This window comes from Trachurus japonicus, chromosome 14, assembly GCF_045865225.1.
Source record: "Trachurus japonicus isolate A0001 chromosome 14, Traja_1.0".
NCBI lineage: Eukaryota > Metazoa > Chordata > Actinopteri > Carangiformes > Carangidae > Trachurus > Trachurus japonicus.
Window position 1 is genome coordinate 2099376 of NC_140920.1, and position 13742 is coordinate 2113117.

General features: G+C 40.5%; 1 protein-coding gene and 1 long non-coding RNA gene across 2 annotated transcripts in view; one reads left to right on the forward strand and one right to left on the reverse strand.

Annotated features, from left to right (window-relative positions):
• Positions 1–13742, forward strand: part of LOC146973998 (uncharacterized) — a 127042-nt gene that overhangs the window by 19687 nt on the left and 93613 nt on the right. The gene's annotated exons all lie outside the window — the stretch shown is intronic.
• Positions 1–13742, reverse strand: part of LOC146973999 (heat shock 70 kDa protein 4-like) — a 32180-nt gene that overhangs the window by 6247 nt on the left and 12191 nt on the right. The window contains exons 8-14 of the mRNA XM_085796982.1: positions 11686–11762; positions 10349–10500; positions 10075–10181; positions 7700–7833; positions 6511–6692; positions 3486–3566; positions 1372–1527 (exon numbers count right to left, since the gene is read on the reverse strand). Of these exons, the coding sequence (XP_085653108.1) occupies positions 1372–1527; positions 3486–3566; positions 6511–6692; positions 7700–7833; positions 10075–10181; positions 10349–10500; positions 11686–11762 (889 nt within the window). The remainder of the gene's footprint in view (positions 1–1371; positions 1528–3485; positions 3567–6510; positions 6693–7699; positions 7834–10074; positions 10182–10348; positions 10501–11685; positions 11763–13742) is intronic.

Here is a 13742-nt window from a genome sequence, read left to right on the forward strand (position 1 = left end):
AGAAAAACCCGACAGCCCAAAAACACAAGGCTCGGGAGAGTTTGTCTCGGGGCTCGGGTCCTACAGTACCCGAGAGGACCTGACGATTGGCGGTCACAGCTGTCAATCACCCCCTTTTCCTACCCTTTCCATCCAATGCGAGGCTGCAAACTGCCTGTTGACTTATGTCACGTGATCAAAACAACTACACGACTCTTATGATGACGTCAAAGGTGACTGTTCAAGCAGAAGTTAGAGCCGAGGTCAGGACTAAGTTAAAAAGACTGTTTATTAACGTAACGTTTTGGTTAATGGTACAAAATGGTTAAACAATCGAGTTGCCGTAGCGTGTTGTTACCGGTCTATGCTCTGCAAAGCACAATGGAAACTCCAAAATTATAATGTTAATTAAACAAGAGGAAATATGTTCTATTGACTGGTGGATTGGCGTTAGCAATGGCTAAGAAGAAGGATTACAGTAGCCTACATGACCATCTAAACAAGAAAATGACGACATGGATTTATTTCTGTTTACATCACGTTATGGCCGGGGGGGGCTGGCAGCGGAAGAAGACTATGTTTAGCTAAGAAACAGAAAGTAGTAATAAAAACAAGTCTTATTGAACGCTAGACAACTTGTATAAAATCATAAAGCAACTCGGGGCCACAGGTTTTTTAGGGTTCGGGGCTGTAATGTCACGGTTCCAATTGGAGCCGGTTCCGACATAATTCAGTGCTGCTCGGGTATGGAACTCATATTTATAGTATTGGCTCGGGGCCATTCAGCTCCGAGTACAATTTTCACGGGTCCATTTGGGTTCGGGTCCGTCAAATTGGACCCGTGAAGACCTCTACCTTGCACTAATGCTAATATATATATATATATATATATAAGTTTCTTTCATTTATTTGGTTTTATCCAGTCTCTGGTGTTTCCTCCTGGTGCTTCAGTTGTGTGTAGTTTAGGCTTTTGGTTATAATTCTGTTTTGGTTTTTTTGCTTGCTTATGGTTTAAATCCCTTTGTGCTACATTTTATTTGTATGAAAAGTTCTCTATCAATAACGTCTGATTGATCGACTGATTGACTGATTGATTGATATTAGAACAACTGAAAGCAACAGTCATCGTGTCATGTTATGTTCTGGTACCAACAGGTTGTTAAACCTTTATATAATTTAATAATCAGGTCAGATTCAGATCCTGTTTTTAAAATGTGATGAGAAAATGAAGCTCGAAGTTTTAAAACGACTTGACTGTGATTCTTTGTTCATTTTTGTTCTAAATAAAAACACCAGTTAGTCTCAGTCGACTGCGTCTGGATAAATACTGTGTGTGTGTGTGTGTGTGTGTGTGTGTGTGTTGGACATTCCTGATGAGTTTTAGATCATTACCTCATTCTCCACGAACACATTGAGGACGTTGCTGTCCAGCTGCCAGTGCAGACGGTTCTGGATCGGCAGCTCCACCGTCTTCGTCTTCACTTTGGGCTTCTTGGCCTGAGGCGGCTGCTCGTTCTTCTTCTCCTGCTTGGCCTCCTCCGTCGTCGTCTGAGACAACACACAGAAACATAAACAGTTTGTTTTTTTATAATGTTGCTGCTCTGATGTGTGGTAAAAAAAAAAAAAATAACTGAGGGACATGTTAAATGTTATAAAAGATGCTTTTTGCAACATTAAACCTTCAGTAATAATAGAATATACGCAGCTGCAGCTTTACACAAACCATTATGAACTGATTATATATTCATTTTAACTTGTAGACCTTTAAACCTTTAAAGGGATACGCCAACATTTTTAAAGGGACACGCCAACATTTTTTCTCCCGAGTCCATGACCAGCAGATAGACACCATCCTTTCGACTGTGCGTGCAGTAACAAGGGAGATAGAGCCGTATCGCCCGTAATTAGCTTAGCTCAAACACTGGAAGTGTATGGGTAGTGTTAGCCTGCCTCCACCTAAAGTCGCTAATTAGCTTAGCTCAAACGCTGGAAGTGTATGGGTAGTGTTAGCCTGCCTCCACCTAAAGTCGCTAATTAGCTTAGCTCAAACGCTGGAAGTGTATGGGTAGTGTTAGCCTGCCTCCACCTAAAGTCGCTAATTAGCTTAGCTCAAACGCTGGAAGTGTATAGGTAGTGTTAGCCTGCCTCCACCTAAAGTCGCTAATTAGCTTAGCTCAAACGCTGGAAGTGTATGGGTAGTGTTAGCCTACCCCCACCTAAAGTCGCTAATTAGCTTAGCTCAAACACTGGAAGTGTATGGGTAGTGTTAGCCTGCCTCCTACCCGAGCCGAAATCAGCAGTCAGAAGCTGATTTCATTTTAGCTCTAAACTCTGTAAATATATCACTTTATCCACATTTCAAACATGTTTAGGTGAGAAAGTAGCTGTTTAGATCAGCAGTGTGTCGTTAATTTGTCTAAATACCAGCTGGTTACTATTTTGTTCGGACGAATTCGGCGCTACTCAAGCTAGCCGTTGTGACCAACGCACTTCCTGTTACTTTCACAAAATAAAACACCCGTTGCCCTTTACATACAGAAAACCATGACGATAGAATTTGTGCTTTTACTTTGAAATAGGAAGCTAACCTACCCTCGATGTAGCTAGCTTGAACCAAAATAAAGCGTCTTTGCTTGAACCCTCCGTTTTGACCGATCTCGTCCCGTTAGCGGCATTTGACCGCTCAAGATGCCTTACCGGAGAGTTTTGTCAGCTCTGAGACGAAGATCGGCCCGCCGGTTTCCCTTTAGAGTTGCTGAAGAGTTTCTCTGATGACTTTAGGTGGAGGCAGGCTAACACTACCCATACACTTCCAGTGTTTGAGCTAAGCTAATTAGCGACTTTAGGTGGAGGCAGGCTAACACTACCCATACATTTCCAGTGTTTGAGCTAAGCTAATTAGCGGCGATACGGCTCTATCTCCCTTGTTACTGCACGCACAGTGGAAAGGATGGTGTCTATCTGCTGGTCATGGACTCGGGAGTGAGCCAGGACAAGAAAAAAAAATGTTGGCGTATCCCTTTAATACAACCTATCGTCTCATTGCTATAGATAAATCTATTGATAAGAAGATTGGTTTAGATATATTTAACGTTTCCTGAGCGCTGCTGTTCTGTTTTCATGTATTCAGTTCTGTTTATACTCCCATATAAAACTTAAATTTCATTATTTTTCCATGTTGTTTCCTCAGTTTGTTAAAACGCTCCATGAAGACGTGTCAGGACAACACACATGACATCATCATGTTAACCTTAATGCAGAGGCGTGTCAACAACACTGGCTTCTTTTGTTAGTTTAGATGAAAACATCAAAACCACTGAAACACTCATCACAGGAGTTTGTTGACCTGGTTGTGTCATGTTGTGTTGTTTCTCCACATTTAACTTTCACTGGAACTTCTTTTCTTGGTTATCAGGCTTTTCAAAGTTTCCATTTTCTTGGTTATTATTTAATAACTCCACATGTTTAATATCATTATTATATAACTGAGTAGAGCTCAAAGTTACCTCCATCTCCTCGGCCTCTGGTTTCTTGTCTCCGTCTCCAGAGTGAGCTTTCTGATCCTCCTGATCCACCTGCATTTTGTTCTGACACAAGACAACAAAACACAAGGTTCGTTAATAAATAGTATATTAAAGTCCCCCTCAAGAGGCATTTTAAAATTTGTAAAAATGCTCTGCTGTGTCTATTTTTTGATTAAAATTGCTTTCCCACAAAAAAGTTGTTTAAAAAAGCTCCCAAAGAGGCTAAAAACAGGTCTACTATTTCTCTCTCATTGAAAAATCCAGATTCTATGAATATTCATGAGTATGCAAATGAATCATTATGGCGTGGATAAGCAATTTTGCTCCTGAAATGCCTTGTAGCAGAGCCCACACACTAAATGGACATGTTAATAATTTCAAAAAGGGACATTTTTGGTTTAGGGGGTCTTTAAGGTGCTTTTCTACCTAAAGTTCCAGGAGCTTCTAGTTCCTATAACTTCTTTTTTAGGGACTAAAAGGTTCCTGTGGCCAAGTGTCATCTGTGTTTCCACCATTATGCAAATCATTATGCAAGTAAATGTAGCCTGTAGTCTTAAAATGACACAAACAAGAACAAAGATTTGGTCTCAAACACATAATGTTTTGATGATGCATGGAGTTAAAAACAAGGATCTAGAAGCAGCGTTGGGCAAATTACTCTGGAGGAACATTTAAACTACTGATTACTCCTTTTAAAAGTAGCTTAATCAAGTTACTGTTCTGATTACTTTATTTTATATCTTTAAAGTCAATCAAATATCACTGAGAAACACCAAAAACACATCAGTAAGAACTTGTCACGCTGGTATTTTGTTGTTCATGTTGCCGCCTTTTATCACTGAAACTGAATTAAAACCTTTTGGGCTCAGTCTCAATTATCTTCTTTTTTTTTTTTAAACCTCTCACAAGTCGTTGCAGGTGAATGATTGATTGATTTGACGTTATTTAATTCTCGTGGCATTTAGTGTCACATTTACTCAGATGAAGAGTAGTAATTATGTATTAAAAAGAGCAACACTTAATAACCGTTAATAATAAGAAACTGAAGAAAATGACAAAGAGGCATCAGAGGGAATTAAATAAAAAAAAAACTCGATGCGTCTGAAGCTTGTTGAGGCAAGAAATCTAGATTCCACAGTGATGACCGATCGACGATTAAAACTGAAGGTGTGGTCGGACAAACAAGCAGACACACACACACACACACCTCGTATATATCGTATATATCTTGCTCTGAGAGCTGGATATGAAGACCGTTATTATAACAAAGAGAAAGTTGAGATTAACGTATTAAAATAAATTATTTTTCAACAAAGTAAAGATAGATGGGCATTAGATATTTGGGGTAAACCAAAACTGCGTACTTACTGTGAAATAAAACAGGTATATGGCCCAGAAAACTATGTTTTGTATAATTTGTCTAAAAGGAAAAGATCCCTGTGTGCTTCATATTGAGAGCTGGTAAACTTGGTCTTCATATGGAGACAGGCTGATGCGTCGGCACAGCAGAAGACGATAGAGTTTGTAATTTATGTGACATCCAAGAGGTGGAGAATGAAATTCATTTTGTGTTCTACTGTCCTTTCTATGATTCTATGAGACAAAAACTGTTTAGTTAAAGCAGAAGTAAGCGATCCGGTGGTTTTGGCTAATGCTGCGTTCCAGGCAGGCTTTTGAAACCGTAAATTACAGCTTCAAGTCACGACTTACGACTTTGTAGCGTTCCAGGCAACCCACTCGTGTTTCTCCGACCTGTTTTACCTGTGAAAGTCACTATAACGGCCACTCGTAACTTCTGACCCGTGAAGTCGTACCAGATCGAACTGGTACCACTTCACAGGTCGGAAAAACACGAGTTACGAGTTTCCTTGAACGCACCATGACAGTCCTCGTCCCTACGTCACCACATTCAGGCGCATCCCTTGGCTGCACACACAGAGAGGACTGCCCCTTTATGCCGTTCTCTCTCCTCATTGGATAAAACTTGTAGGATACAAGGAAAGTTTTCTCCTGGGCTCAGAGCAGAGCAGAGTGACTGACAGACCCGTGTTTCAGACCAAACACTCTATAGAAGTGATTGCTGTCGGAAGATACAACTATTTAAGACTTAGATTAACACAAAAATATCGCTTACTTCTGCTTTAAGTAGATCCAAATAACGAATTTGTGTGGTTGGACGATGCTGAGAAGCTAAAACTTCTTTTTCATTTGAATATTTTTGCATTTTCTTTATTTCTTGAAAAGGCTTGGGCAATGAGACGAAGAGCGATAGTTGAGTACTGAAAGTAATTTTAAATAGTTTATTTATGTGTCACACCTGTGTGGCAGCAGGTAACACCAACAGGAAGGACGGTCTAGTCTTTGTTTTTTGTATTTGTCATTAAATGTGTCTTGTAATCTCATATGGGATGGGCCACAGTGGTGGAATGACATGAAAATAAAACATTCATTCATTCATCAGGGTATATACAAGAATCTTGAAGTTAATTTTAATACCTTTTTAAGACTTTTTCAAGACCTTCTCAACATTTTTCAATACCTCACCGCCACTTCAAGCTGTAACCATTTACATCAGTGACACTTTTAACTAACAGTTTTAGTTTTTGTAATAAAGACTATAGACCACTATGATACAACAGAATTAAAAAAAAAAGGCTGGGATAATAAATAAAAGGCAAAGTTTATCAAAACAAAAACATTGTTGTTTTTGTTTTTTTGAGAGTGGAGCAATCTTCTTTTCTTTTTTATGTACTGGTTCATCTTTGTTTTTTAATAAAAATGAATAAATTCACACACTTCCGCAATGTTTTTTAGGACTCAAACTCTTGGACAGCTAATTCAGAAAAAATACCTTCAATATTTAAGACTTTATAAAGTCGTGAAAAGACTTTTTAATACTTTTTAAGGGTCTTAATTTTCCTGAGATTGATTTATCACCCTTTAATACTTTTCAAGACCCCGCGGACACCCTGTTCATTCATTCATTCATTCATTCATTCCCAGTCACCTCCTCCTCCTTGGCCGTCTGCTCCGTCTCCATGGGCTCCTCCCCCTCCACCGTCTTCACCACCTCCACCAACGAGGCGCTGGACACGCTGAAGACGCCGTGGACGTTGACGCGAACCTTCACCTTCACCTTGGCACTCTCACCGGACGCCTGAGGAACCACGTTCTGGACCAGGAACTGACCTGGAGGAGGAGGAGGAGGAGGAGGAGGAAAGAAGATGAAGATAAGAAAGAGAAAGAAGAGGAGGAGGAAAGAAGATGAAGATAAGAAAGAGAAAGAAGAGGAGGAGGAGGGAGGAAGGAGAAGAAAGAGGAGGAAGAAAACCGATGTCAGTGAGGAGAATAAAAACTACCAACATGTTGCAGGAAACATCTTCATCTCATCAAACAGAAACTCATGTTTCACGTTTTTCACTAATTTTAATGAACATTTCGGGGCGGTGCGTGGCGCAGTGGTTAAAGCGGCCGTCCCATGTAGAGGCTACAGTCCTCAACGCAGGCGTCCTCGGTTCGATTCCCGCATCGGGCAGACCTTTCCTGCATGTCATTCCCCCTCTCTCTGCCTCCCCCTTTCCTGTCTATCTCACTATGTGCTGTCAAATAAAGGCAAAAAAGCCTATATAGTGCTTTAGTGCGATGATGGAAACAGTTTCGCGAACAAGTTACGAGCACAAACAATGACATGGGCGTGGAGGACGGCCGTTGTTATAGCAACCGCAACTCTCCATCATCTTCTTTCTTCTTTACCTTCTTTTCCTTTTTCCCGTTAGTTTCCCACTTTGTCGTCACGTTTATGACGTCATTGCGCCCCGTCGTCTTTCTTTCTGAACTGTAGTGGATGTAAAACGCGAACAAATACGCATTTTCCTTTTTGCCACATTTATAAAAATTTTGCTCGGGATTTTGCGATAGGAAATTGGAGGAAAACATGAGATGAGATGAGATGATTAGAGTTGGATGATTCCTGAAAACATGTCTTTTAACTTTAAGGGAAAATTAACTAACTTCTAGGAGCATGATGCCAGAGTTAAAGATTAACTTTTACTTTATCACTGGACTCTTTGGGAGGCTTGTAATGCAAACAATTGATAACAAACTAAAGATCCAGAGAACATATTTAGATATTATAAACCTCCTGTTTGTTTTAAATCTTTTTTTTCCAGGTTTTATTAATTAAAAGGAGAACGAACCAATGGCGTCGCTGGGGAAGGGCAGCTCCTTGGGGTTGTTGTAGTACGCGTCGAGGGTGAACGGCTCTTTCCGGTAGAAGGTTAAAACTTTGGAGAAGGGAGCCGGATGGTTCTTTGGGAAAACTTCACAATCACTGAGGAAACAACAAAAACAACAGAGTTTCATCAACACAACATTACAACTCAGATTAATACCAACAGTTTGTTAAACGTCGACTAAAAGTCTCTCCATTACGGAAGAGTATTGCATTCTATTTTCAGAGGAATTTTGTCTGTTTTTCGGCAGAATAATTTTTTTCCCTGGTTTTCAGAATCATTTATTTTTCTGACTTATCGAGGTTTCAAAATCCTGCGAGAAGCTCCTCCATCTATTATATCTTTTAGATCCATGATATGTACTATATGCTCTTTTTGTGCTACACTGATTTCAAAATAAAGGTGACCTTCCAAAACCGTTTCAGTTGCATAGTTTGCAAGGTGATGTAGATTTTCAATAAAAAAACAAATACTAATTTATCATTTTTTCAATGTGTTTCCTGTAAATTCAGATTGATATTGAAAGGAGACGACCTGTTGTCACAGAACTCCACTTCAGAGAATATCAGAGCAGTGTGATGGAGCACCTTTATTTTGAAATCAGTCCTCACGTTAGGTTACTTGTGCAGGTGGGAGCTTCTCGCAGGATTTTGAAATCTCGTTAAGTCAGAAAAAATATATAACCCTGAAAAACCGATTTTTTTAAATATTTTTTTTTCTTAAGGTGAATGCAATACGCTTCTGTTCTCCATGACTCAAAACTTTTATCCAACCAGAGCTGAGCAGCAGCCCGAGGTCTGGAAACAGTTTGGTTAAATGTGACGCAGCTGAAGGGTTTGCATTGGTACAAATGGGCCGTGTGTGTGTGTGTGTGTGTGTCTGTGTGTGTGTGCAGGTGTGGCAGAGAATCCTGCAGGTATTTATCAGATGCATTCGTCTGATAAAAACCTGCAAATACTGTGAGAACAGGCAGGTGTGGCCTGGAAACAACAACCTTTAATCTCTGCACTTCTGCTCAGACTTTTAATCAGTGTTGGGAAAGTTCATTTTCTACATGAACTAGTTCAAAGTTCAGTTCACAAATTTTAAAATGAACCAGTTCAGTTCATAAGTTGAAGTTGAAAAGTTGAAATATGGAGATAAAAGGTTTCTGCCCAATAGCAATCTCCAATAGCCTACTTATTGAATTAATTTGTTAAAAGACTATTTTTACTAAAACTGACTAAAACCAGACTAAAACCTTTTCGATTTTTCGTCAACTAAAACTAGACTAAAACTATCACATATAGAAATGACTAAAATTGACTAAAACTAGTAAGTATTTTAGTCCAAAAGACTAAGACTGAGACTAAATCTAAAATGCCTGCCAAAAGCAACACTGCTCAGCCCATATCGAACCACAGACAGCTATTATTTTAGCAGTTTTAACCAGTAGTATTAGTTATATTAACGCCTGTTTACAGTGTGTTTTAGCTGTTTTTTTAACCTGGAAGACTCTATGGAAATCTGATTCACTCCTGAACAAAGTCACGCCGTTCACAAACGCCAGAATGAACGCGTTCGCAATAACGTTCATCAAGAGGAAATACAGTCCGTTCAGTTCACGTTCGCCCAAAATATGAACGAGTTCATGAACAATCGTTCAGGCACAACACTGCTTTTCATTTACTCTCATATTAATAAATTCATAATTTTAAAAACAAACTGCTCTCAGGGTTCCTACACATTTGAAATTTCCAAATTCCATACTTTTTCCAGACCCTAATTTCCAGACTTCTTGGTAAAAAAAATTCTAATAATTTGTGATATTTGAGTAAATAGATGTGTATCATGTAAATAAAAAATGCAATTAATCATTTGTTTTCATTATTCTGAATGCGTATGCCATTATGTAACCAAATAATTTCCATGAATGTGAATGTAGCGAGGTACAATAGCACATACAAAATAATTAACCCAAATAACCCAGATAAGTATTAAGATAAATATATTTCCATACAATAGTTTCCATTTTCCATACATTTCCAGACCTGGAAATGTATAAAATCAAATTTCATACTTTTCCATACTTTCCAAACTTGCGTAGGAACCCTGTGCTCTGATTTCTTTTTTTTTTTACCAGTTTACTTTTACTTTTTATTGTAGTTTGTTGTGTGTGTGTTTTCTTAACCTTCACTGTCTCTTTTAATCCCATGGGGCTTGCAACTCTAATTTTGTTTGCACCACCGGTATAAATGACAATAAATTCATATTTACAGTAAAGCAGCGTGTGAAGCCTGATGTTTTCACTGTGTGAGGCGTTTAATCAATCGATAGATTAATAGATTGATTGATCGTACCTGAGTCCTTCTTCTGCAGCTGAGTTCCACTTTAGGGAGATCGGGTACGGGACGACGTCTGTGATGGAAAACTCTCTGACTTTGAACGCCGGTGACAAGATGGCGCACTGCAGAGACAAAATACAGAGTTACCAAAACTCAATGTTGTGTTTTTTTTTTCGCATTTGAGTCCATGTGTGGATGTGCAGGTGTGCAGGTGTGTGTCTATGTGTGTGTGTGTGTGTGTGTCTGTGTGTGTGTTTCTCCGATCGGGTCCTGACAGGTGAGGCCGTACCTGCAGAGCGCAGCCTCGGGCCACCGCCTCGTCGGCGTTCAGCGTGGTGCTCAGCTCTTTGCCAAAGAATTTGCTGATTCGCTCCTTGATGGCCGGGATTCTGGAGGCGCCGCCGACGATCTCCACGGCGTAGACGTCCTCCTTCTTCAGCTCTGGACACGGAGAAACAGACCGAGAAACAGACGGAGAAACAGATGAAACAGACCGTTAGAAACACATGAAACAAACAGACTAAAGGAGTTTTACATTTTACTTTTTATAAATTAGTGCAGGATCAAGAGTTAAAAAGAGAAATTGTGGAGGGGATCAGAGGAAGCACGTAAGCTGTGTCAGCAGACGGGATTTCACGATTAATTGTGGTATAAAACCCCACGGTTTATTAACATTAAAAGGGAGAGTTCAACATTTAGGCAAATTGGCCCATTGCCATAACCCCTATAGTCATAGCAGTAGGTTCGTTACCTTTAATTGTCGGTGCAAGCTGTTTTTAGAACGGCGGAGCAGAGCCATGAGCTGCTCAGAGCTACACTACGGAGGCTCATTATGGGATTTCTTGGTTTCAAACTCATCAAACTCATCAAATACACAATCCAACAACTCCACAACGCTCTGGTGGACAAGTTGTGAGCTGCACATTCACCACGCTATGAGATAATAACACAACGTTACCACACAGAGTTGTTTTAGACGGAAATTCATGCAAAACCTCTGATTTTTCATCAACAGTCTCTGTATTTCCCTCTAAAACAACTCTGTGTGGTAACGTTGTGTTATTATCTCATAGCGTGGTGAATGTGCAGCTCACAACTTGTCCACCAGAGCGTTGTGGAGTTGTTGGATTGTGTATTTGATGAGTTTGATGAGGGAAACCAAGAAAAATCCCATAATGAGCCTCCGTAGCGTAGCTCTGAGCAGCTCACGGCTCTGCTCCGCCGTTCTAAAAATAGCTTGCACCGACAATTAAAGGTAACGAACCTACTGCTATGACTATAGGGATTATTATGGCAATGGGCCAATTTGCCAAAAATGTTGAACTATCCCTTTAAACATTTAGTATTATTATATTTCCCCTGGGGGATTAAAAATTGATCATATATTAATAGATAATTAACATATTGTGTGTGTATAATATGTTATGTAATTATATTTTGACTATATTTGATTTTACACATTCATAGTGTTGTGAAATTAAGCCGTGTAACTCAGTGAGTTGTGTGTGTGTGTGTGTGTGTGTGTGTGTGTGTGTGTGTGTGTGTGTGTGTGTGTGTGTGTGTGTGTGTGTGTGTGTGTGTGCGCGGGGATATTCCAGCTGCTGTCGGAGAGTCGGATGAACTCACTGGCTTGTTCCATGACGCTGCGCAGGGGACCCTCGACTTTGGCCAGAAGCCCCGCACACATCTCCTCGAAGTGACCTCTGACGAAACACACGGTCACACGTTATTAATAGACACACACACACACACAGAGAAACACACACACACACACACACACACGGGCACAGAAAGCAAAGACGTGACAGGCAAATTCTACAGTTTCTAATTTCATCTCACTTTCACTGGTTAATACGAAGCTACAACAACGTCACAGATAAAATCCAGAAATAGTCTCATCCGTGATTTTTATACATCAGACCTGTTGATCTTCTGTTTTTTGTTTTTTTTTAAACCTTCTGTCGTCCTTCTGGATCAAACTGACCCAATCTGTTTCGAACGGTCCTTCTTTCCTCCCTTCCTTCTGTCTCTCCATCCCTCCTTCCTTCCTCCCTCCCAGGGTCTCTGCAGGTTTCACCAGCTCAAATGTAAGACTTTTTAAGACCTTTTTAAGACCATCAGTGTTTCCTCCAGGATTTTTTTAAAGAGTGGCGGCGAGGGTGGTCTGATCGACTGGGGGGGGGGGGGGGTGCGCGCGAGACCGGATCGTCGACTAGTCGCTGATGACATCATTCATATTTTTCCCATCATAACTAAAATCCCAGGAGGAGGGAAAAGCTCTGCAACAATCTGTATTCACTGACTGACAGCTCACGCACAGAAATGAGTCCACAGAACAGCAGCTTTATAAACAACAAACTGTAAATCAGTTTGTTTTTTTGTAACATATACAGGTGCAAAAGAAAATACTGTAGCTAGGCTACTGTTCATTAAACAATAGGCTATATGCCCAGCTGGCTAAAAACCAGGAAGTAGTGGTACTTCCTGGTTGGTACTTTCTGAATTTCAGCCAGCCAGGTGTGTCTGATTATTGTTTTGAGGTCAGACACACCGGGATTAATCAGTTTGGCCAATCATGTACAACAGGAAATAAAGGAGCTGGCTGAAATTCAGGCAGTACCAACCAGGAAGTACCACTACTTCCTGGATTTTAGCCAGCTGGGCATATAGCCTATTAGGGAGGAAAACGACACACAGGCCTCGTCACCATCACAGTCCTGCTCACTCACAGTTTCACTCACAGTTTTAGTTTCTCCTGGTTGCTGCTGTTGTTGTTGTGCGCGACGTAAAGCTGTCGACATGAGCGGAGTTTTTTTTTTTTTTTTAATTGCCGGCAGCCTGGACACACTGCCCGCGGAAGCGGCAGTTTCTCCTGCTCTCTCTCTCCACGCCGGTCAAACATCGACCCGTCTGTAGCTGCTCGGTTTTCCACACACACAGGTCTGTCTCTAGCGCTGTATGTAGCCTATGGATGTGTCTTGTGTGCAGACGCAACTGACAAATATTTATAGACGGACAAGCAAACTTAATCATCATTTATTTTATTTTGAAAATTGACCGGATTCTCTCGCCTTTTCTGTGCCTGACTTCCTGTCTGGTAGCGCTCGTTCTATCCAGCTTGACGGCGCTCGTATTTTTTTCATTCAGCGCACTCAGCTGTTGTTTCAAGCCGCTACTCTTGTAGCCTACTGTTACATGATCAGCAACTAGTCGACGTCAAGCTCAAAACGTCATTGTGGAGCAGGGGACTAGTCTGTGCAACCCCTAGTGGAAACCCTGCTTTACATTGTTTTAACATTAAAAAAAATAAATAAATAAACAATCATCATTCTGAAGGTGTGGCGGCTTTTATTTTGCCGTGGCGGTGCGCCACGATCAATTACATGTAGCGGAAACCCTGACCATTATGGATGAATTTAAATTTAAGACCTATCATGACAAATAAAAAACGTACAAAAGAAATGCGGAGTCAGAAAATTAGAAATTGATTGCAATATATAAGTTGCGTGTTGGGCTTGTTTGTAGTTGAAAATACATTCAATAAAGCACAATGAAGTGTCGCAGGAGCATTTTATTGAGCATCTGCGGTAGCGAGGGCTCTACCATAACATTTTTCCCAAGGAGCAACGCGCCTAAAGTAAACTATTTGGGGGCACAAAAAGAAATTGGGGAGTGAAATGTGT